Source organism: Penicillium manginii (assembly GCF_028828005.1).
Source record: "Penicillium manginii strain IBT 31320 chromosome Unknown utg000004l:1.0-7231830.0:1.0-7236170.0, whole genome shotgun sequence".
Lineage (NCBI taxonomy): Eukaryota > Fungi > Ascomycota > Eurotiomycetes > Eurotiales > Aspergillaceae > Penicillium > Penicillium manginii.
In genome coordinates this window covers 3,797,602-3,815,090 of record NW_026643105.1, presented here as the reverse complement: position 1 = coordinate 3,815,090, position 17,489 = coordinate 3,797,602, and the positions used below count along the sequence as shown (strand labels likewise).

At 50.9% G+C, this 17,489-nt stretch overlaps 3 protein-coding genes across 3 annotated transcripts; all 3 read right to left on the bottom strand.

Annotated features, from left to right (window-relative positions):
- Window positions 1-959: 959 nt before the first annotated feature.
- N7533_005127 (uncharacterized protein) lies at window positions 960-1,646 on the bottom strand (the record flags this gene model as incomplete). Its single annotated transcript, XM_057101777.1, has 3 exons — window positions 960-1,313; window positions 1,375-1,456; window positions 1,504-1,646. 3 exons carry the CDS (start codon window positions 1,644-1,646, stop codon window positions 960-962), a joined length of 579 nt encoding a protein of 192 aa, XP_056961407.1.
- A 5,229-nt stretch (window positions 1,647-6,875) lies between these two features.
- N7533_005126 (putative sister chromatid separation protein (Src1)) lies at window positions 6,876-9,228 on the bottom strand (the record flags this gene model as incomplete). The annotated part of the gene is made up of 3 exons (XM_057101776.1): window positions 6,876-7,300; window positions 7,377-7,510; window positions 7,661-9,228. The coding sequence occupies 3 exons, from the start codon at window positions 9,226-9,228 to the stop codon at window positions 6,876-6,878; spliced, it is 2,127 nt and encodes a 708-aa protein (XP_056961406.1).
- Window positions 9,229-10,362: 1,134 nt separating this feature from the next.
- Window positions 10,363-16,896, bottom strand: acyA (adenylate cyclase acyA; the record flags this gene model as incomplete). Its single annotated transcript, XM_057101775.1, has 2 exons — window positions 10,363-16,666; window positions 16,733-16,896. 2 exons carry the CDS (start codon window positions 16,894-16,896, stop codon window positions 10,363-10,365), a joined length of 6,468 nt encoding a protein of 2,155 aa, XP_056961405.1.
- Window positions 16,897-17,489: the final 593 nt, after the last annotated feature.

Sequence of the window (17,489 nt, the reverse complement as noted above, 5' to 3'; positions counted from 1 at the left end):
AGTGGTCTATATATTAGTATTGTTGGCTCGCAACTATTCGTTCTGATACTAATCTACGACCAAAAGAAGCATTTCGATGCCAGTGCACATGAAGTCCACTTTGACGCATCCCAGAAAAAGAAAGGAATCTAGAGATCAAATGATCAAGTAGTACTGCATGCCCGATGATCTCTTTAGGACAATATTTTCAAAGTCAATTCTGTATGTGGAAGAGGACATTTGTAGTTTTATTGAAGGATATCCATCTGGCTGCTATTGCGATTTCTTTGTCACGACACAGTCCCCGCCGGTATCATCAGGTATACTGACCCTCAAAATTAAGCAATATTTCTTGGGGGTCGGTGGCTAAGAGAATCACTCGATGAACGCATTAGTTCGTATCGCAGATGGGCTCGGTTGATTTGGATTGATAAGAATATACACGCATTTGTGCATAAAACTCTTGATCCTCCATTCCGCAAGCTGTTTGGCAATTAAAGGATTCAGATAATGATGACGAGGGGGACCGGTAGCCAGAGACCAAGGCTAGGCAGAGCTTTTAGTCAACACAAAGAAGGATGCATAGATGCCTATGATGGGTACGAGAGTCCTTTCAAGGCCAATATAGGACAAAAGAGGAATCGTTTGAAACATGAGGGCAAAAAAAAAACTGCAGAATGATATCGCGTGGAAACAAAGTATGGCCGGGCCACTGCGGCCGGGCTCTTTCGGTCTTTAAGTTCAATTTCCCGGAAAGATGACGGGCAGACCATAGGGATTAAGATGATCCCCAGTAGGCAAAACTATCAAAAGGCCACCCAATCATGCTCCTGTAGCACGGATGTGGCGTAGGATCGATGTGTGTATAGGATCGCTGTGCAAGAAACGCAACCCAAAATGTCACTCCGGTGGTATGCAACGGACGCGCTTCCTGCCACCTTCCAGAAATAGGCGACGCAACGAAACAAGATTCGAAGTTATTAATGCGAATTCGGGTTGAAGTAACCCCTCATGCTGGGGTCCATCATTGGGTCCAGGTTGTGAGGTGGATGTTGAGAATTCAAAATATTCGATTGTTGGGTGGGAAGGACTTGGTCGAGAAAATTGCGGATTTCGTCTAACCCAGCACCACCACGGACAGTCTGAATCATACTCTGCAAGGAAGCCGGGTCGCCGATACGCATAAGCTCAAGCAGCGAGTCCAGGATTGTCCTAGTATCGTTCAGTTCCTCCTGTGTCCTTCTTGCGGAGGCTTTCCGGCGCTTGTCAGATAGTTCATCTGTGACGCATTCACGGCCATGAGTGACGCATTCCGTACATGGCATACCAGTGCACTAGACAGCAGAAAAAGAGTTCCAAATTAGAGAAAATAGCCACATAGCGGAAGAATGCGACCAGGGCAAAAGAAGTAGAGGAGAGGGTGGGGTGGGGGAGGTCAGAGACGGGTAGAGAAAGTGAGGGAAGGGAAGGGGGAGAACTGGGAGGTTGTTTGTACCCTTGTCCGACGTTTCTGGCATTCTTTACAGGCCGTGGAGGCCCTTTTCATCTTGGCTTCCTCTGGGGAGGGCGCCAGCACCACCTCCGGGAGGCCGGTCGCCTCCAGGACCGCCACCTGAAGGCATGGTCCGAGGAGCAATGGGCCTAAAGGCGCGCCCTACGTCGCCCATCGCGTGAGAAGACCCGTGTGGGTGGAGGTGGGTGGTAGGATGAAGAAAGGGGAGATAGAAGAGGCGAAAAATAGACAGAAAGAGTTGCTCACGGTGGTGACTAACAGACGACTCAAGAGGGACAAGCCACGATCACAGACATCGTCCATCCAGCACGAATCATATCAACAACGGGTCCGAAGCGTGAAATGTAGGACTGGGGGACTCGGGGTGGATTCAAGAGCGATGTTCACTAGTTAGCCCCTCTTCTTTTGCTGTCGCTCCGTGCAGTAATTTCTGCAGGACCAGACGCTGTGACGCACTTGCCCCGTCGAATAGCGCCAAAGGGGTAGGTGGAGGGGGGATGGAGAATGGGGACACGAAGAGATCAAGACGTGTGTGGCGGAAAGGTGGAACTGGAAATCTGACATTCTCCTACCTAGGCAAGGATGAGGGGGGGGGGTGGGCCACCCAGAGGTCCAGAAAATTCAATTTGGTTAATTCTTGCGATTTACGAGCTTGGTAATATTTAATTCGTTAAATCCGAACATCAGGAACAGACCTTGTCTATCGGACAATGGCCCCTTTTGCTTTTGAGAGATGCCACATCGGTGTGCATCTGTGTGTAATTATTTTGGTGTTGAGCCCTAGATTTTTTTCATCCTAGCCTTAAATGGAAATCCATAAAAGGAGATAGAGAGAAGAAGACCTAAAAGATCCCCTATTACCGGAGAATAATCTGTCTGTATTAAAATGGGGTTGTAGTAACTAGTGATTCTACCCGCCGCGATCTATGCGTTTCTATTTATACTGTTTTGGGGGGTGAACATCTCCTATGGCCTGGGTTAAGTACATAGGCCATGGGAGGCCGACGTGAAGGGGGCTCGATGTTGATAGGTTTGTTTTTGCGAGATCGGTTTGTCTAGACCCTGCTACTCACCGGAAAAGAGTCTTCATCTGTTGGCTCTGATGAACCCCGACTTGGTACCTAGGTACTCTTGTATCAAAACCATACACCTTCAGGGCTTCAGGGCTTCCTTCAGGTTATCTAGTGACCTCTTGAACCACGCGTGCAGCACGACAAAAGACCAGTCAATCTCTTAAATAAATTTTTTTTTTTTTCAATTTAGGGAATAGTGGATAGTTTTCACGGGTGATGGATTGGACCGGATAAGGAATCCGAAAATACTAATCCAATGATATCAACTTGTTGAAAGGCCATCATTCAAGTGTCACTAGCCCTTCCGTCGATCTGTTAAATAGGAGTTCTTACCCGATTATTGGCCCATCTTCCTGATGTTGCTAGGGGCTAAATCCAAGGTCCCTTAGGGTGTCCAGGGCTATGGCCAGTTATTAGTTAGGGCTATTCGCAATACCCTATCAATATAACTTGGAAATCTACACCCTTGGGTGTACCGCATGTTGTAAGTATCATGTGGTGCAGATACAGATACAGTACTTCACACGTTGATCTGTAACAACCGTCTGTACTTTTCGTATGTACTTACTTAGAACCGCTGATTCCCACTTCAACACCTCACATCTATACCGACACCGCGTGGCTGCTTGCTTGGCACGAGCTTCTCACTCCTCCTCAAGCAAAACTGCAACAGAGGAGCCCATAGCGTCCCCGCAAAAGGTTAGACAGTGTCGATTTGTGAAGAAGATCATCTGCATCCCATGCGTGGAGGTTCCGGGGAACTCAACGGAATGCGTTCCCCCAGGGCCGAACAGAGAACCTTTGAGATATCTGCTTTTTGCCACTGGGGCTTGCAACGTCAGAACGCAGTGCAGTCATCCCCACTAACTGAAGCATGCGAATGGCTCCACTGTGGCTGTACTGTCATCACGAGGCAGTCAAACCGTGATAACTGAGAAGTGAAGTGACAGGGTGCAGTAACCACACTAACTTTTCCGGTAGACTGCATATTCGCAGTTTCAATGAGCGTCCATTTATATTCCGTTCCATCGAGAAATGAGATTTCGAATCCTGCGGTAAAGATGAGCAAACATGCCCTCATCGGAAATCTTACCCATACTGCCGAGCGAATGGCGGGAGACAGCGGCATGAGATTCGCCACCACTAGCGCAATGTAGTCTCCCGAATGGGCGTTGTTGGCGCTACAGACCCTAACACTTAAGGGCTGGAACATCGACTCGACACCATGGCCATCAACGTCAAGACCTGATGTCTTTCTGGGGGTCATATGCTCCCCAGAGGTATGCCTTTGAGCTACGAGATGCTTTGCTTTTGCATGTTCCGAAACCACCCACTAAAAAACAGTATATTCGTTCCACACTACTAGGGCTACTAAGGGCAGACTGCCAATTTCCCGGCATATCTACATACACTGGAGTGTTTTGATCTCGATTTATTCAAACCATTGGATCATCTTGCTTGCCTATCGATGCAATAGTTACTACCTCTGTACTCCGTACGGAGTCCTCGGTCTGTATCGATTCCATTTAATACGATGAGTATTTGATCGAGATCTGATTTAGCCCCTTCCCTGAGAGACACGCTCCTGTACCAAATCTTGTCGGTCCAACCAACGCACATATCAACTTGGCGGCTGGCGGACATTCCTCAAATGGGAGAAATAATAAAACAATACGCAACGACTTGGATAACTTAGTGGGTCGTGGCGCAAGTCTTTCAGCATCATCGGCTAAGAATCCCGCTGATTTCTTTGCTCGATTAGACAATGATTCAGTAAAGTACGGCTTCATTTTCCATCATCAACCCAAGTGGTTTAATCTTCGCACAAACCACCGGTCCCAGCAAAAGTGAAGACTGGGACGGACCCCCCCCTGGCGTCCTGGAGTGGATTGTGGTACCCCTATCCTGACACGATTGATTGCGGGATATTATATCCAGTCGACCGTTATTTGCCCAGCCGAAGCGGGCTTGTCGACAAGCCCTCCAATTCTTCAGCCGATGCCCACATTCCCAGACCAGCGTTTACTATTCTAGGTTAAATGCAATCCGGCCCAACTACCGGGTTGTGAAAGCTACACTAGACTGAGATCGGCCCAATTGCCCCTGCAACGCCGGCGAGGAACCTTCCAGGACCGTGGCATAACGATCAGCGCACAAACGGCCCCCAAATGGAGGCCCACGCCCGGTTTTTGGCTTGGATCTGCTTTCTATACGAGACAATTGGATTCCAGAGTGGTTCCTGGATGTTCCTCGATCCTGGTCTCTCTGTCCGCCGCGAACTACCAGAAACCTTGGAAGATATACAAGCTTCCTAACACAATACCACATTCCTGCTCCTACTATTTAGGGCTATGAGTATTATACACTGTCTGGGCCCAGCAATATGGGAAGTCCACCTGAAATTGGTGTATAATTCTCTGCCGGAACACGTGTCGATGCTGATCTCGCCCGAAGCCAATGCAACTAACCGGCCGCGACTCGTCGAAGCGAGAAAGAAAGTTCTAGCAGCCTGTGACGGACAGAGAACACCACATCAAGAGGAGATTTGAAATACCAATGCTAGGGCAAAAGGAGCGGGGCATGTGCTTCTTCTCCCACCACCCTGCCCCTCCTTATCCACTTCGTTGTCTTAGGGCTAGATAATGACGGGATATACTACACTGCTATTTGTCTGAATAGCCCCAGAGAAGGAGAATATATCCATGATGTACTCCGCAGTTACATAGAAGCAAGGAAAAATGAGCGGTCAACCCAATTTTCGGTCTACTGTGATGTATGTAGGCTGTAAGATTGGATCATGACCCTCGGCTTGCTCATGGATATTATTTCCAGGATTACGAAAGAAAAATTGAAAACAAAAAAAGCCTCTTCCGCCGACACCGGCATCTATGTACTATGGCGCGAGGCTGAATAGTTCCACTATCTATGCAGCGGAATACATCCAAATCCAGAAGTCTCTCGTCTAATCCAGGCCACGATTGGATAAAATGCCCATCATCTCGTCAGGGTGTATCGATTCAAGTTTCCTGCGCCTGCAACCCACGTACATCCTTGTACGGTACATACACAGCGTGATATCAATGCATGTATGTTGGGATATTCCCCAGTCAGAACCTCGGAAAGTCATGGAGTATGAGTCCTTGGAATCCTTCACTCTTAGTCCCCGTAGACTACTGCTCCGTCCGGGTGCACTTGATCTACTAACCCCCCATGCAACCTGTCAAAAAGAAAGTCCAGTCCCACGTAAAGTGGTGGCGTCACAGCAAAAAAAAAGGGAATACTTGGAGCGCACGCTACTTCCCAGTCGGCGTCAGACCCCTCAAACCCGTAGAGGAAAAAGAAGGTGCAATTTTAATAAAATAAAATCGGGGGTACTATACGGATGTTTTTTACCTTGGCGCGTACGCTCCTTTCTCGCTTTCGCTTTCGGTTGTGCTGGGACCTGTGCAGGCAGGCATGTAAACTAAAGCCCACAACTTGAACCAAAGTGAGCCCGGTCTTCACTTTTTCCGTCGTCAGGCCTGCCGCTGTGGTGTTCTGGGCTGTTCGATACAGGGAGCATCAGGTATAGAACGTGACTGATTCATGCAGCAGCCTTGAACGGGTTGAAGTTGCGATATGTTTGGCTTACAGAAACCCCCCTCATCTCTTTGTTTCCGATAACGCGGTCACTGCGGTGTAGCGGGGCGTAATGCACTAGGTAAATACTAAGTACAAGCATGGGTCTCAAGTGAAACCGGTAGGCGTGGAACTCTGGTAGTAGTAAGAATTATGGATACACTAGTGGTGGTGGTAGAAGGATCATCGGGTACAACCCACCTATACCGTATGGGTCGGCCATGCTACTAGTATCAATGTGTCAAACACTGGTCGATCGGTACGAATTCGAACCTAGATTCGGTGACATAGATTCTGCGTAGCCACGGTGATCGACATGGGTGATCTCTGCGTAAATGCATCATGGCACGGGCTGATAAGACATTGATCCCCGGGGCCCCTTTTAGCCTGGGGTAATGGTTCTATGGAGGGTTTGTGAGATAAAAGGTGAAATTCGACCAGACTGGTCCTCAGGGTATTGAACATCTGGAATAAAAGCTAGGATAAACAGAGAAAGAGATATGTACGTGATAAGAAGACAAGAAAGGAAGGGAAAGAGTCCAAGTGAACATGGAAGAAGGGAAGGGAAGGACAAGACCATATCTCATACATGAAACAGGAGGATATCAAAGCAAAATGTAAAGGCTGCATATCAGAATGCAAAGATGCCCAAGTCATCACCATTGGATTGACAGGCGAGCAGACCCCGCAAATTAGTAGATTGCACGGCCTTCGTTCCAACGGCGTGATTGTCTCGGGCTTGCTGCAGACTCCACCTTGATCTCGGTAGGCGTGTGTTGACCCACATCGACATCACCGGAAGGAGAAGGTAAAGAAAATCGTGCACTGCTACGACGGGCGCTACCTTCGAGGTCGCCGCCGGTCACGCCAACACCTCCTATACCGCCAATCCATTCCCAAGACCGCGCAACATCGCCGCTACGGCCTTCACGTACGGCGGCTCGGACATTAGCGTTACCTTCGACAATGCGCTGCACGCGGCGCCATAGTTCTTCACGCCGTTTCCCATGCAGCTCGGAGCGGAGAACATCGTCCCGCATCTGGCCGATTGGGATGTAAGGCTCCATTGCTCCCCCCGCGTGCGTGGAGTGCAGCTTGCGTTGCGAGTCGGTCAAGGCTGGTCGCCACCAACTCGGGCACACGGGCGATATCTTTGCGGCGGGCAAGAACCCGAGCGCGTGCATAAGCCAAACCCACGAGACCTAAAGCTAGAAGTGAAAGAGGGAGTCGATACGCGAGGAGAGCGAGTCGGACGTAACGGCGGGCGGCGCAAGTGAGTGGGAGTCGGGCAGTGGATGTTGATGTGAGGACGAGGACGGCGGAAGGTCTGTAATTGCGAAGGCGTTTCTGTTAGTTCCGGTAACACCATGTCAGAACCAAGATCTTCATAAGAAATAGCCGATGGTTGTATGAAGCCCGGAACGAAATGCGTGGCAAGGCAGACATGAGAGATATCTCGGCGAGAGGTTTAACTTACTGCTCAGTTTTGCTAATGATTTCGTCCTTATCAAGGATCTCACCAATTGCTCCTTTCCAGAGGTCATCAAACTCGGTGTCACTGAGGCCCTTGCGGCGCATCTTCGCAACTTCTTCCTTGAGCTTGGGTTCGGGGATCTCAGGAGATGCGTCCTTGCCATCTTCCTGGAGCTGACCGCATTCCCACTTGGCCCTTCGATCACGAAGCTCTTCTACGGCCTTATCAGCGACAGCCTTGACACGACGCGCCTTTTCGCTATCAGCTTCACAGGTTGGTGGAAGTGGAATGATCCCTCCCAACGACAGAGGGTGTGGCTTGAGGAGGAAATCGTGCTCGCAGACAGCCTTGAATTCCGGATAGCAGAAGGCATGAGGCGGGCATGGCTCGCAATGCGGCTCCAGAACATTGGCCCATTCCGGGACCTGAGTCTCTGCTATGGACCAGGTGGGTTTTCCAAGACCGCAAAAACCAATCTCAATCTTTTCTTTGCGCCACCAAGCACCGAAGCTTCCAAGAATACCAAGAATCACGAGCCATGAGGCAATGTGACTAGTGGATCCCTGCTTCTGCTTGCGCTTACGGACTTGTGTGAGCGGTGCATATTGCTCCGTCTCCATGGCAAGCTGTTCTTCTGGAGTGAACTCTTCACTGATACCAACTTCGTTCTCCTCATAATCCGCCTCTTCCTCCTCTTCAGATTCCTCAGATTCTTCCTGGGGAGGCTTCAAGCGAGAAGCAAAGTCAAACGAAGCTCTTGTGGGGGCCTTGATAGCATTCTCCTGCTTGAAATTGGTAGGAGTAGCTGACTTCCTAGACCGCAAGCCGCTCTTCACCGGACTATCCGTCGATAATCGCCCACCACTCTTTCGCTTCCCATCGTAACTTGAAGTCCTACCCCGCAGGCTATCAGAGGGACTCCCGCTTTGAAACGGATTGTCGTCCGTGAAGGGATTTTCATCCCGAGGCTCCGCCTTAACAGGCGTAGTTTCATAAATCTCCGTAGAAGGAAGGACCGGCGCCTCGCTGCGCCGTATCTTCCTTGCCGTAGACTTACGCGGCGAAACATTGACAGCCACAACGGGAGTAGCCATAGTGTCGTCGCCGGTTTCCGTGTCGGAGGCACGTGGGTGCTTACCCACTGAACGTGGAACGGCGCTTCGTCGCCTCGAGACAGTCGCAGGTGTAGCCGGTGCCAGATTTTCATCAGTATCTGCGGTCGATGCGCGGGTACTTCGTCGTGCGGTGCCGCGTCGGGTCGTCGATGCTACCGTCGATGGCGTCCGTGGTGGAGGCATGGAGTCGCGTTCTTCGTCATCGTCGCTGGTGACGGAAGTGGAGCGGCTGCTCATATCGGTGATGCCGGCGCTCGTCCTCCTCACGCGCTCGCGATCCCGTAGGAGCTTTCTTGCTTGCGGGAGGACCTCATCTTCCAGGATGCGAATCAGTTGGGCCTTTTTTGCCGAGGCAGGGTAGGGAATGTCGTGATTGACGAGGATAGAGCGGAGACGGGGGACGGTGAGGGAGTTCAGGTCGAAGCCCGACTGAAGAAAGTCCAGTTCGTCCGCCATGGCGTGTGGTGTGAGATGCGCGGGGGGGTTGGTAGTGATGACGGTGATGCACAAGCCGCTAACAGAGACTATTCGGCCGCGTGCCACCAGGTGTCGACAAGGATGGTGTAATGGCGCAGGTGACGTTCAGTTCGGTTTCAAAGACGCGCAGAGGGGGACCACCGATCGCTCCTTGATTGAGAACTTGGCTTGAAGGGGGGCCGTGGGAAAATAATGTGGGTTGTTTGTCCACTTGTCAATTCAAGCCAAGCCGGTTGGTCGGACTCGTAGTCAGGGCAACAGGCGGGGCCGAGAAGGAAGCTGTGATGATGGGCCTTACTATGTTGCTTAGACGGGGTGTGATATTATATTTTTAAATATCAAAGCTGATAAACGCTTACTTATGGAAGCAGGAAAGACAGTAAGAAGTTGAATAAGAACAGCAAGAGTTGCCGCGCCATGACGTAAAGAAAAACAAAGCACCCTAGATCACGTGATTACATAGCAAACGCATTCAAGTGTACATACACTCCAAATTCAAATACTAGGTCTCGGTAACTAATATGAATAGTATCGCTATATGAAGATTCGAGATTAGTATAATTATAAATATGTAAGTAGATATGTCTCAACGCGTAGTCCTCGCATTAAACATCTATAAACAGTAAGTTGAGAGATTCGACCAAAATGCTACATAGATGTAGCTTCAAGGTCAACCAATCACAAGCTAGGTACTAGTACTTTTAGGGCTACTCCCAGCAACCACGATACCTGAAATCTTAAAGCAAAGTTTATTATAGACAGAAACAGGTAGGAATATGTTCACATTTCAGAGCTAGTACACGCTCAATGGAGGCCGAAAGCCATCAAGATACACGAAGCAAGTGTAATAGACAAAAAAGACAAGAAAGAAGAGAAGATCCAACCCTGGGCTCCATGCCTTGATGCTTGTGTGTAAACCAAACCAAAACCAAATCAAATCAAATAAAATTATCAAGACTCCCCCTCCCCGCCAATGAGACGCCGCCCATCACAAAATAAGAGAGCCCGAGGAATTCAAGGCGAAAAAGGAAAAAGAAAAGGGTTCGATCTCATAGCATGCGCAAGGATCGTCAAAGCTGACCCTGCGGGACTTGGCTGGTCTTGTTTGATCGATCATCGATCGCTACGTTGAGAATCGAAGGAGCGAGTGTCGAGGGTGTTGGGGATGTGTAGGAAGGAGGAAGAGGCGGATGTAGAAGTGCTTTCCATACTCGCAGGGGGGTGCATGGGAAGACCACCATACTGAGGGGCGGGGATGCCAGCAGCCCCAATAGCCATTTGTTCCTTGAGAGCGCGGTATTCGGCGAGTTGGGTCGAGAGCTGTTGCAAGACCTCACCGATCGGCACTGCGTGGTCTTCGAGACGATCGCCGGCTCGGAAGGGGCGCATCATGTGGCGCACGGAGAGGGTGTTGATCGTTGCTTCGATGCGGGTGACTTGTTGGTCGACGAGGCTGACTACGGTGGAATCGTTCAATTCGCCTCCGTGGTTCTTGACCATGTGGAAGAGAGCGACGTTTGGCTCTCGGAGTCGTGGTTCGCTTGGGTTCTCCAGTGCGCCGCAGAGTCGTTCCAGGCGGAGGGTTACTTCCCATAGGCGCCAGATCAGGTCGGTCTTGAGATCGAGTTCCGAGCCCGGTGAAATAATGGCTGGGTTGTTTTCTGGGTCTTGTACCTCCTCGGACGCAGTCATCCGGCCGGCGAGTGAGTGCGGGTAGACAAGGTACAGTGGCTCGGGATTCTCGAGTCCCTTCAGCTTGCGTTCACCTTGGTCTTTGATCACGAAGCCTTGGCTGTTTAGCTGTTGCAACTCACGCCGGATGGTATGGCCCAGGCTATCCATGCGTGGGTGGCTTTCTGTGGAACTGGTCGATGCAGAGCGCTCAGCGTCGGCAAATACCTCGAGATTGCGCTGAATGTCGCTCATGAAGTCCGAGGAGACGAAAATCTGACCTCCATCGGCAACAGCAGAGATACGAGATGCGCGATTGACCATTGGACCAAAGTAATCCATACGGTTAGTCACTGGGTCATTTTCGCAGACAGGTTCACCCCAGTGTCCACCCATACGAACAGACAGACCGCGGAATATGATATTGTTCTCCATATCATAGACGATGCGACACTGTGGCTGCTCAAGAATCTCCGTGGGCCATTCAGCCTCAAGTAGCTGGATCTGGCAGTTGAAGCACCAGAGCAGTGCCGCAGTTGTAGAGTTGAAAGCCACCATGAAAGCGTCACCTTCAGTCTTAACCTCATATCCACCAATGATTCCGAGTTGACGTCGAAGAATGTCATTGTGAATCTGGATAGCTGAACGCATCGCATCGGGGCATGTTTCCCACAGACCAGTGGACTTCTTGATATCAGTGAACATGATAGCAAGTTCGCCAATTGGAGCATCGACGCGATCAAATCGAGCTAGACGAGAGTCTCCCGGAACATCACCCTTGGGTCTCTTGCGGAGCTTCGACGTCTGAACAATCTGGTCGTCGGGGAAGGCAGAGCGCTCTAGGTTCATGCTAGGCCGAGAGAATTTCTTGTTTCGCTTTTGCAACTCACTCACGCCAAGAACCATGACCATGATTTTATTGGTCGCACCGAAGGAGATTGCCAAATCCCGCAGTTTCTGCGCGGCGTACATGAGATTCGGATGCGCACCCCTGGTAGCATCAACAACAAGTTCAGGTGCCACATAATCCCACAACTCTTTTGAAGCAATGATGATCATTTCATCTTGCTCGGTCAGTTTCGTGTGCAGGGTGGCCGGGGCTGCAATGACGGCTGGCATCATTGGGAAATGACCGAAGCATCTGGACACAGGAAGAACATCGTTGAGCTTTCCATTGCGAGCCACAAAGCCGCCAGCCGCCCGTATGCGAGCTCGCTCGCTCGACTCTGCAGGGTCATGGACTTGTGTTAAGTTTCGGAGCGAGCCGTCCGACCTCACAAGAATTGCTTGTGCGTCACCGACATTGGCAGCGTACAAATCCATGTTGTTCAGATAGAGGACGGTTGCGACACCACCAGCCTGAATATCATCTTGGTTGAGCTGCTTTGTATTGGATGATCTGCGATTGTATTGCCGCAGCTCGCGATCATCAATGGATCTGTAGGCAGAACCTGCCATATTCTTGTTCAATGCCAAGAATGTTCGTCGCAGTGCATCGAGCGGCGTCTCATCCTGATCTGGCTGGAGTCGTTTAAGCTCATGGGAGAAGGTTGGAGTGAAATGCTCATGCAAATACTTCGCAACGCGAGAACCGCCACTTGACATCGTCGAACCGTCAAACATCCCGACAAGAGTTTCAATCTTGTCCGGCTTCAGGCGTGGTACAATCATGTCGATGATGGACAGATGCTCAGTTTTGCCGAGTGTGTCTGCCATTCCATATGCAAGTGAACCAGCTAGGGAGGCAGAAGTTCTCACGCGGCGATCCTCATTCTCTTCAGGTATGGTAGGAATGGTCAAGGTGACATCCATCAAGCCAAGGACACGGAGATGGGTCAGAGACGTAAAATCAGTCAGATCAGCACCATTGGTGACTGGCTGACCCAACGAAGCAATATTGGGCTTAATTTCCAGACGCTTATTGCCCGAGAAATTCAGGTACTTCAAGCTTCTGTTCCAGTTCCAGTTCCAATCATATGGCCAATTGGAGACGTTGTACTTCAGCATATTACTGCCCACGTCGAGAATGGATAGCTTGCTGACTTTGCATAATTCTGCCGGGAGCACTTGGAAGCGATTTGCGTTGATATGCAGGACCTTCAGATTGCTGCCTTCTTCCAAGTCATCGGATGGGAGTGACGTCAACTCATTTCCGGACAGATAGAGCTCCGAGATCCAGGGCCATCTCTTGAGAACTCCTTGGGGCAGTTCTGTCAATTCATTGTAAGACAGGTTGACAATCCGCAGTTCTGGAAGACGGGCGAGCTCGCGGAAAACCTCGTCATCCAACCTATTGTCGGCAAGATAGAGGTTTCGAAGAGAACCTGCAAATGTCAGAGCGGCAGCATGTTGCGAGAAGTTTGAATCCTTCCGAGATGATGAGCTCCCTTCCGTAGCATTAGAACGCGATGCGGTAGACACCTTCCGCCCAGAATGTGACTGTCCAACAGATGGCGCGACAGAAGCATTTCGGTACGAGGTATTAGGGGACGAACCAGACGCCAAAGCTCCACTGGAATTTTGACTGGGCCTACGGCTGTCTGGCTCATTGAGAGGACCGAGATCCTCGTAGGTGGGGTTCCCGGTGAGTGCTGGTGTTGAGACAGGCGTCGTGGTCGGTTCACCAGGCACCAAGGGCAGTGGTGCACCGTGCTTGGGGAAGGTGGTGAGCAGATTTGTAGACACGTTCAATGTTTCCAATTTAGCACAGTGCCAGATTTCGTCTGGCAGGGATTTCAAATTGCACTCGCGAAGATTGAACTCCTTCAGTTCCACCAGACAACCGATCTGTGGGGGGATAAATCCGAGTGGATTCTTGATAATGCTGAAGTGTTCCAGGCGGCGCAGTTTTCCAATCTGTGCGGGGATCGATGACATATGGTTCTTATCAACAATGAGCTTGGAAACATTCGGCATATGATCGAAGATGGCATCCTTGAACGCGGACAGGTTGGCGGATGCAAGGTTCAAGGATGACAATGTGGGCATATGAGAATCGATGTCAAACTGCGTCAAGGGATTATGGTCCAAGTGCAAGCTGCGTAATTTGGGCGCCGAGCCTCGGAAACGCGAGATTTGATTGTGACCAAAGAACACCTGCTCGAGCCTTGGAAGTCCGCAAAGATTATCGATGCTGGTGATTGTATTGAATCGCCCATCAATCTCCCTAAGATTGACCAACTGTTGGAAGGACTCATCAAGTGGCCCGGTGATGTTGTTGTTTGTCATCCAGAGACGCTCAAGAGTGGTCAAGTTTCCAATGGAGGGGACGCTCTCGATGTTATTGAAACTTATATCAAGATCAACCAGGGCTCGAAGCTTGCAAAGGAATTCAGGGAAAACCTTGAAGCTGTTAGATGACATGTTCAAGCTTCGCAAGTACTGGAAGTCACCAAAATAGCTTGGTAGTTGGGTCAACTGATTGTTTGCCATTTTAATGCTCACTAGACCAGTGAGTCGATCCAACTTAGCATGCTCCAAATCTTCCAAGACGTTGTTCGACACATCCAAGTAGGTCAGCCGACTGGCCAGACCGAAACTCAGTGGAACTTGCGAAGCCTCGTTGCCAATAAATTTGATCTCGCGCAGGTTGATACAGCTTTGAATGAAATCTTTCGGGACGTCCAAAGACAAATTCCTGGATAAGTTCAAAGATATGATCTCTGAAGATTTCTTGTAGAGGGTGATGGGGATGGTGACGAGACTTCGACCTTGGAGATCCACATGGCTGAACTTTTGCATCTTGTTGAACCCAGGATCTGCCTCCAAACTTGTATACCCACTCAGCTTTGTGGGCAAGAACACCAAGCGGCAGAGGTAACTGTGGTCTTCACGGCCGATATCTTCAATGCGGTCTTTCTCGGTGTATCCAACCTGCTCTAGGAGCTTCTTTTGCATCAAGATCGGTTTCTCTTTATGGTCAAGCTGGCGAGACAGATCATTCTTTCGTAACACAATCTCATAATTATTGAGATGGTCCTGTAAAAAGGACTTCTTCCCAAGCATGTAAAGGATATCTGCAACAGTCGTGTTCAGACCAGCCGAGAGCGTGGCAAATGTCAAATCGATCCGGAAGACTCGAATGAAGTAGGAGGCACCGTCCCGCTCTCGTGTTCCGCTGGCGGCTTTGGATTGACCTTCCGCGGCTTCTGCCATAATATCCGCTTGCTTCTTGACATGCCAGCTATCTGGTGCGTGCCAGCTATCGGCGCCTTCTTGGTCACCTTCCTGCAAGGGGTCTGGCCGGACCGGATCTTCTCGCGGGGTTATTGTGCCGTCGGTTCCACGAGGCATGCGGCCGGGACCCGGGGAAGCTGTACGCACACCCCGCATATCGTCTAGGTCGGTATCCAGGGAGAAATAATGTTTCCCTTCCTCGCCGTGTGATGTATTGCCTCGCGGCGGGTGAATATCTCCAGCCAGATTGCTGAAGCCTCGCCGAGGAAACTTTCGCCCTCCAATGCCCAGGCCCTTCCCAGACTCTTTTTTGCGCTCTGAATCGGCTGTGTCTAAGCGAGGAGTGGAGGTTCCCTCGAGGCTGCCCTGTCGACGTCTATTTGGAGATTGTTCACGCTTTGGCTTGTCGTGGTGTGGTTTGTGGCCAGGCAAAAACCGACCGATCTTGCTCAAAATATTCTGTTTATTAGGAGGACCCCCTGGAGAAGTGTGAGTAGTACTATGGTAGATAGCACTCTGGACACTGGGCGTCGGGCTTGTTGATCGACCTCCAAGGTTGGTCGTCGAGCTCATAGCAGTAGAAGAATTGAGATGACTATCCTTATGGGGCTTTAATCCGACGGAGAAATCATCACGCCCGCCAGAGGGGCGGTCGTGATAGCCAGAAAATTGGTAGTCTGCAAGGTCACCAGCGAGAGTGGGCTTTTCTTCTTTGCTTCGAGAATGGCGGTGGCCATTGGCTCCGCGTCGACTCGAAGAATCTCTGTGTACAGAGCGCGCCTGACTTCCTTGGGAATTCTGGCGCTGACCATCAGGGCCAATGGGAACTTGTCGGACTGGTGCCTCTCCATACTGTGGGATGTCGTTGAAGCTTTGATACACCCAGGGAGTTATATCACTTGAAGGCAAAGGCGTCTCTGCTCGTGAACGAGATTGTCGCTGAGAAGCTTCAGATCCGTCAGAGTTGGCCCTTTCTCGAGCGCGCAATTGATCAATTGGGCCCCCTCGTCTGCTGGGCGGGTTCGTTCCGTCCCCAGTTTCATCAAGCGGATAATCTTCACTGACAGAGCCCTTTGGTTTCTTCTTCATGAACTTTGCACTAAGACTCGATTTTGACCCGGTGCTGCTGGTCATGCTCGTTGTAGAAGGCCTGCGGTATTCTCCATTATACTCCAGTTCCGCCGGTTCGCTGGAAAAGGTGCGTCCGGTTGTAGGGCGAAATGTAGCGGATGCAGGCGAGGCTTCGTGTTCCGAGAAATCATTGAAAAAGGTTCTTTGGCCATCAGCGCCAGCGCTTATCGCCCAGGGAGCTATCGATTCGGACTCGGTGTTCTCGTTGAGGCGGGGTTGGTTGATGGGTGGGGGTCGCGGGCTGTTGGAAACGGATCGAGAGGCTTCATCTCCAGCGCCAAGGACAGCGAGGGCCTTTCGATGATTACTGAAGCCGGATCCTTTGCGCTCTTCGGTGGGGAGACTTCGGGAGAGCTCCATGACCACATGGAAGCGCCCCAATCGATCTTGGTAGCCTGGGATGGCTCGGACCTGGCAGGAGTTTAGCGTTCGCAGCTTCCTGAGAGCTCAGGCATCATGACGTTTCATGATTTGGGACCTAGCTGGAAGGCAAAGGGGAGCTTACTTGTCTGTCAGGGTACCTGGGAAGGGCTCGGCATTGCGACCGTCAGAGGCAGTGCTATCCTGGAGCGTGCCATCGCTGTTTCGAACGGTCGCCTGTGAAATCCAACTGTTTCCCGAGCTCGCTGAGCCCTGCCGGTCGGGTTGCTCGTGCTCTTGCACGGGCATGGCTGGTCCCAGACACGGCCGATGCCCTCGACAGGGAGCTAAGTCAAGTCACTGCCTGCGACAGGGTCTGGGGGTGTTGTGAAGGATCAATGTCGTCCACCATCAATGGATGCAGGCTGTGTTGAATGCGCCGGGGCACGGGGGAACTGGAGCGTGCGGTGTCGGCAACGTCGTCGCGGATGCTTGCGCCACAGTATAAAGCTCGGACCCAGAAACGCGGTAGAGTGTCGTAATGATCAGAGAGTCGTCGAGACAGGAATCACTCGGTCGGAGATGGAAGAATGCAGGAATAGAGGATGTGGATGGTCGCATAGATTGAACGGAACGTATGGGATGCGGACCTCTGAGACAAGGCGCGTCGTCGCAGCTGCGAGGTGAGCGACAGGGTTGACGGGGCGTTAGGGCGTTAGGGATGGGGACAAGGTCAGGGAAGGGTAGTAAATCAAATCGCTAGTATCTGTCCTGGTCACCAAGCTCAAAGTCTAGGGCAGCCATGGAACATGTTGGCGTGGAGAGGTGGTGTGTGAAGGTACCGAGTGGGAATCCGGCAGAGTGGGGAGGGGATAGGGAGAGACGGAGAGAGAGACGGAGAC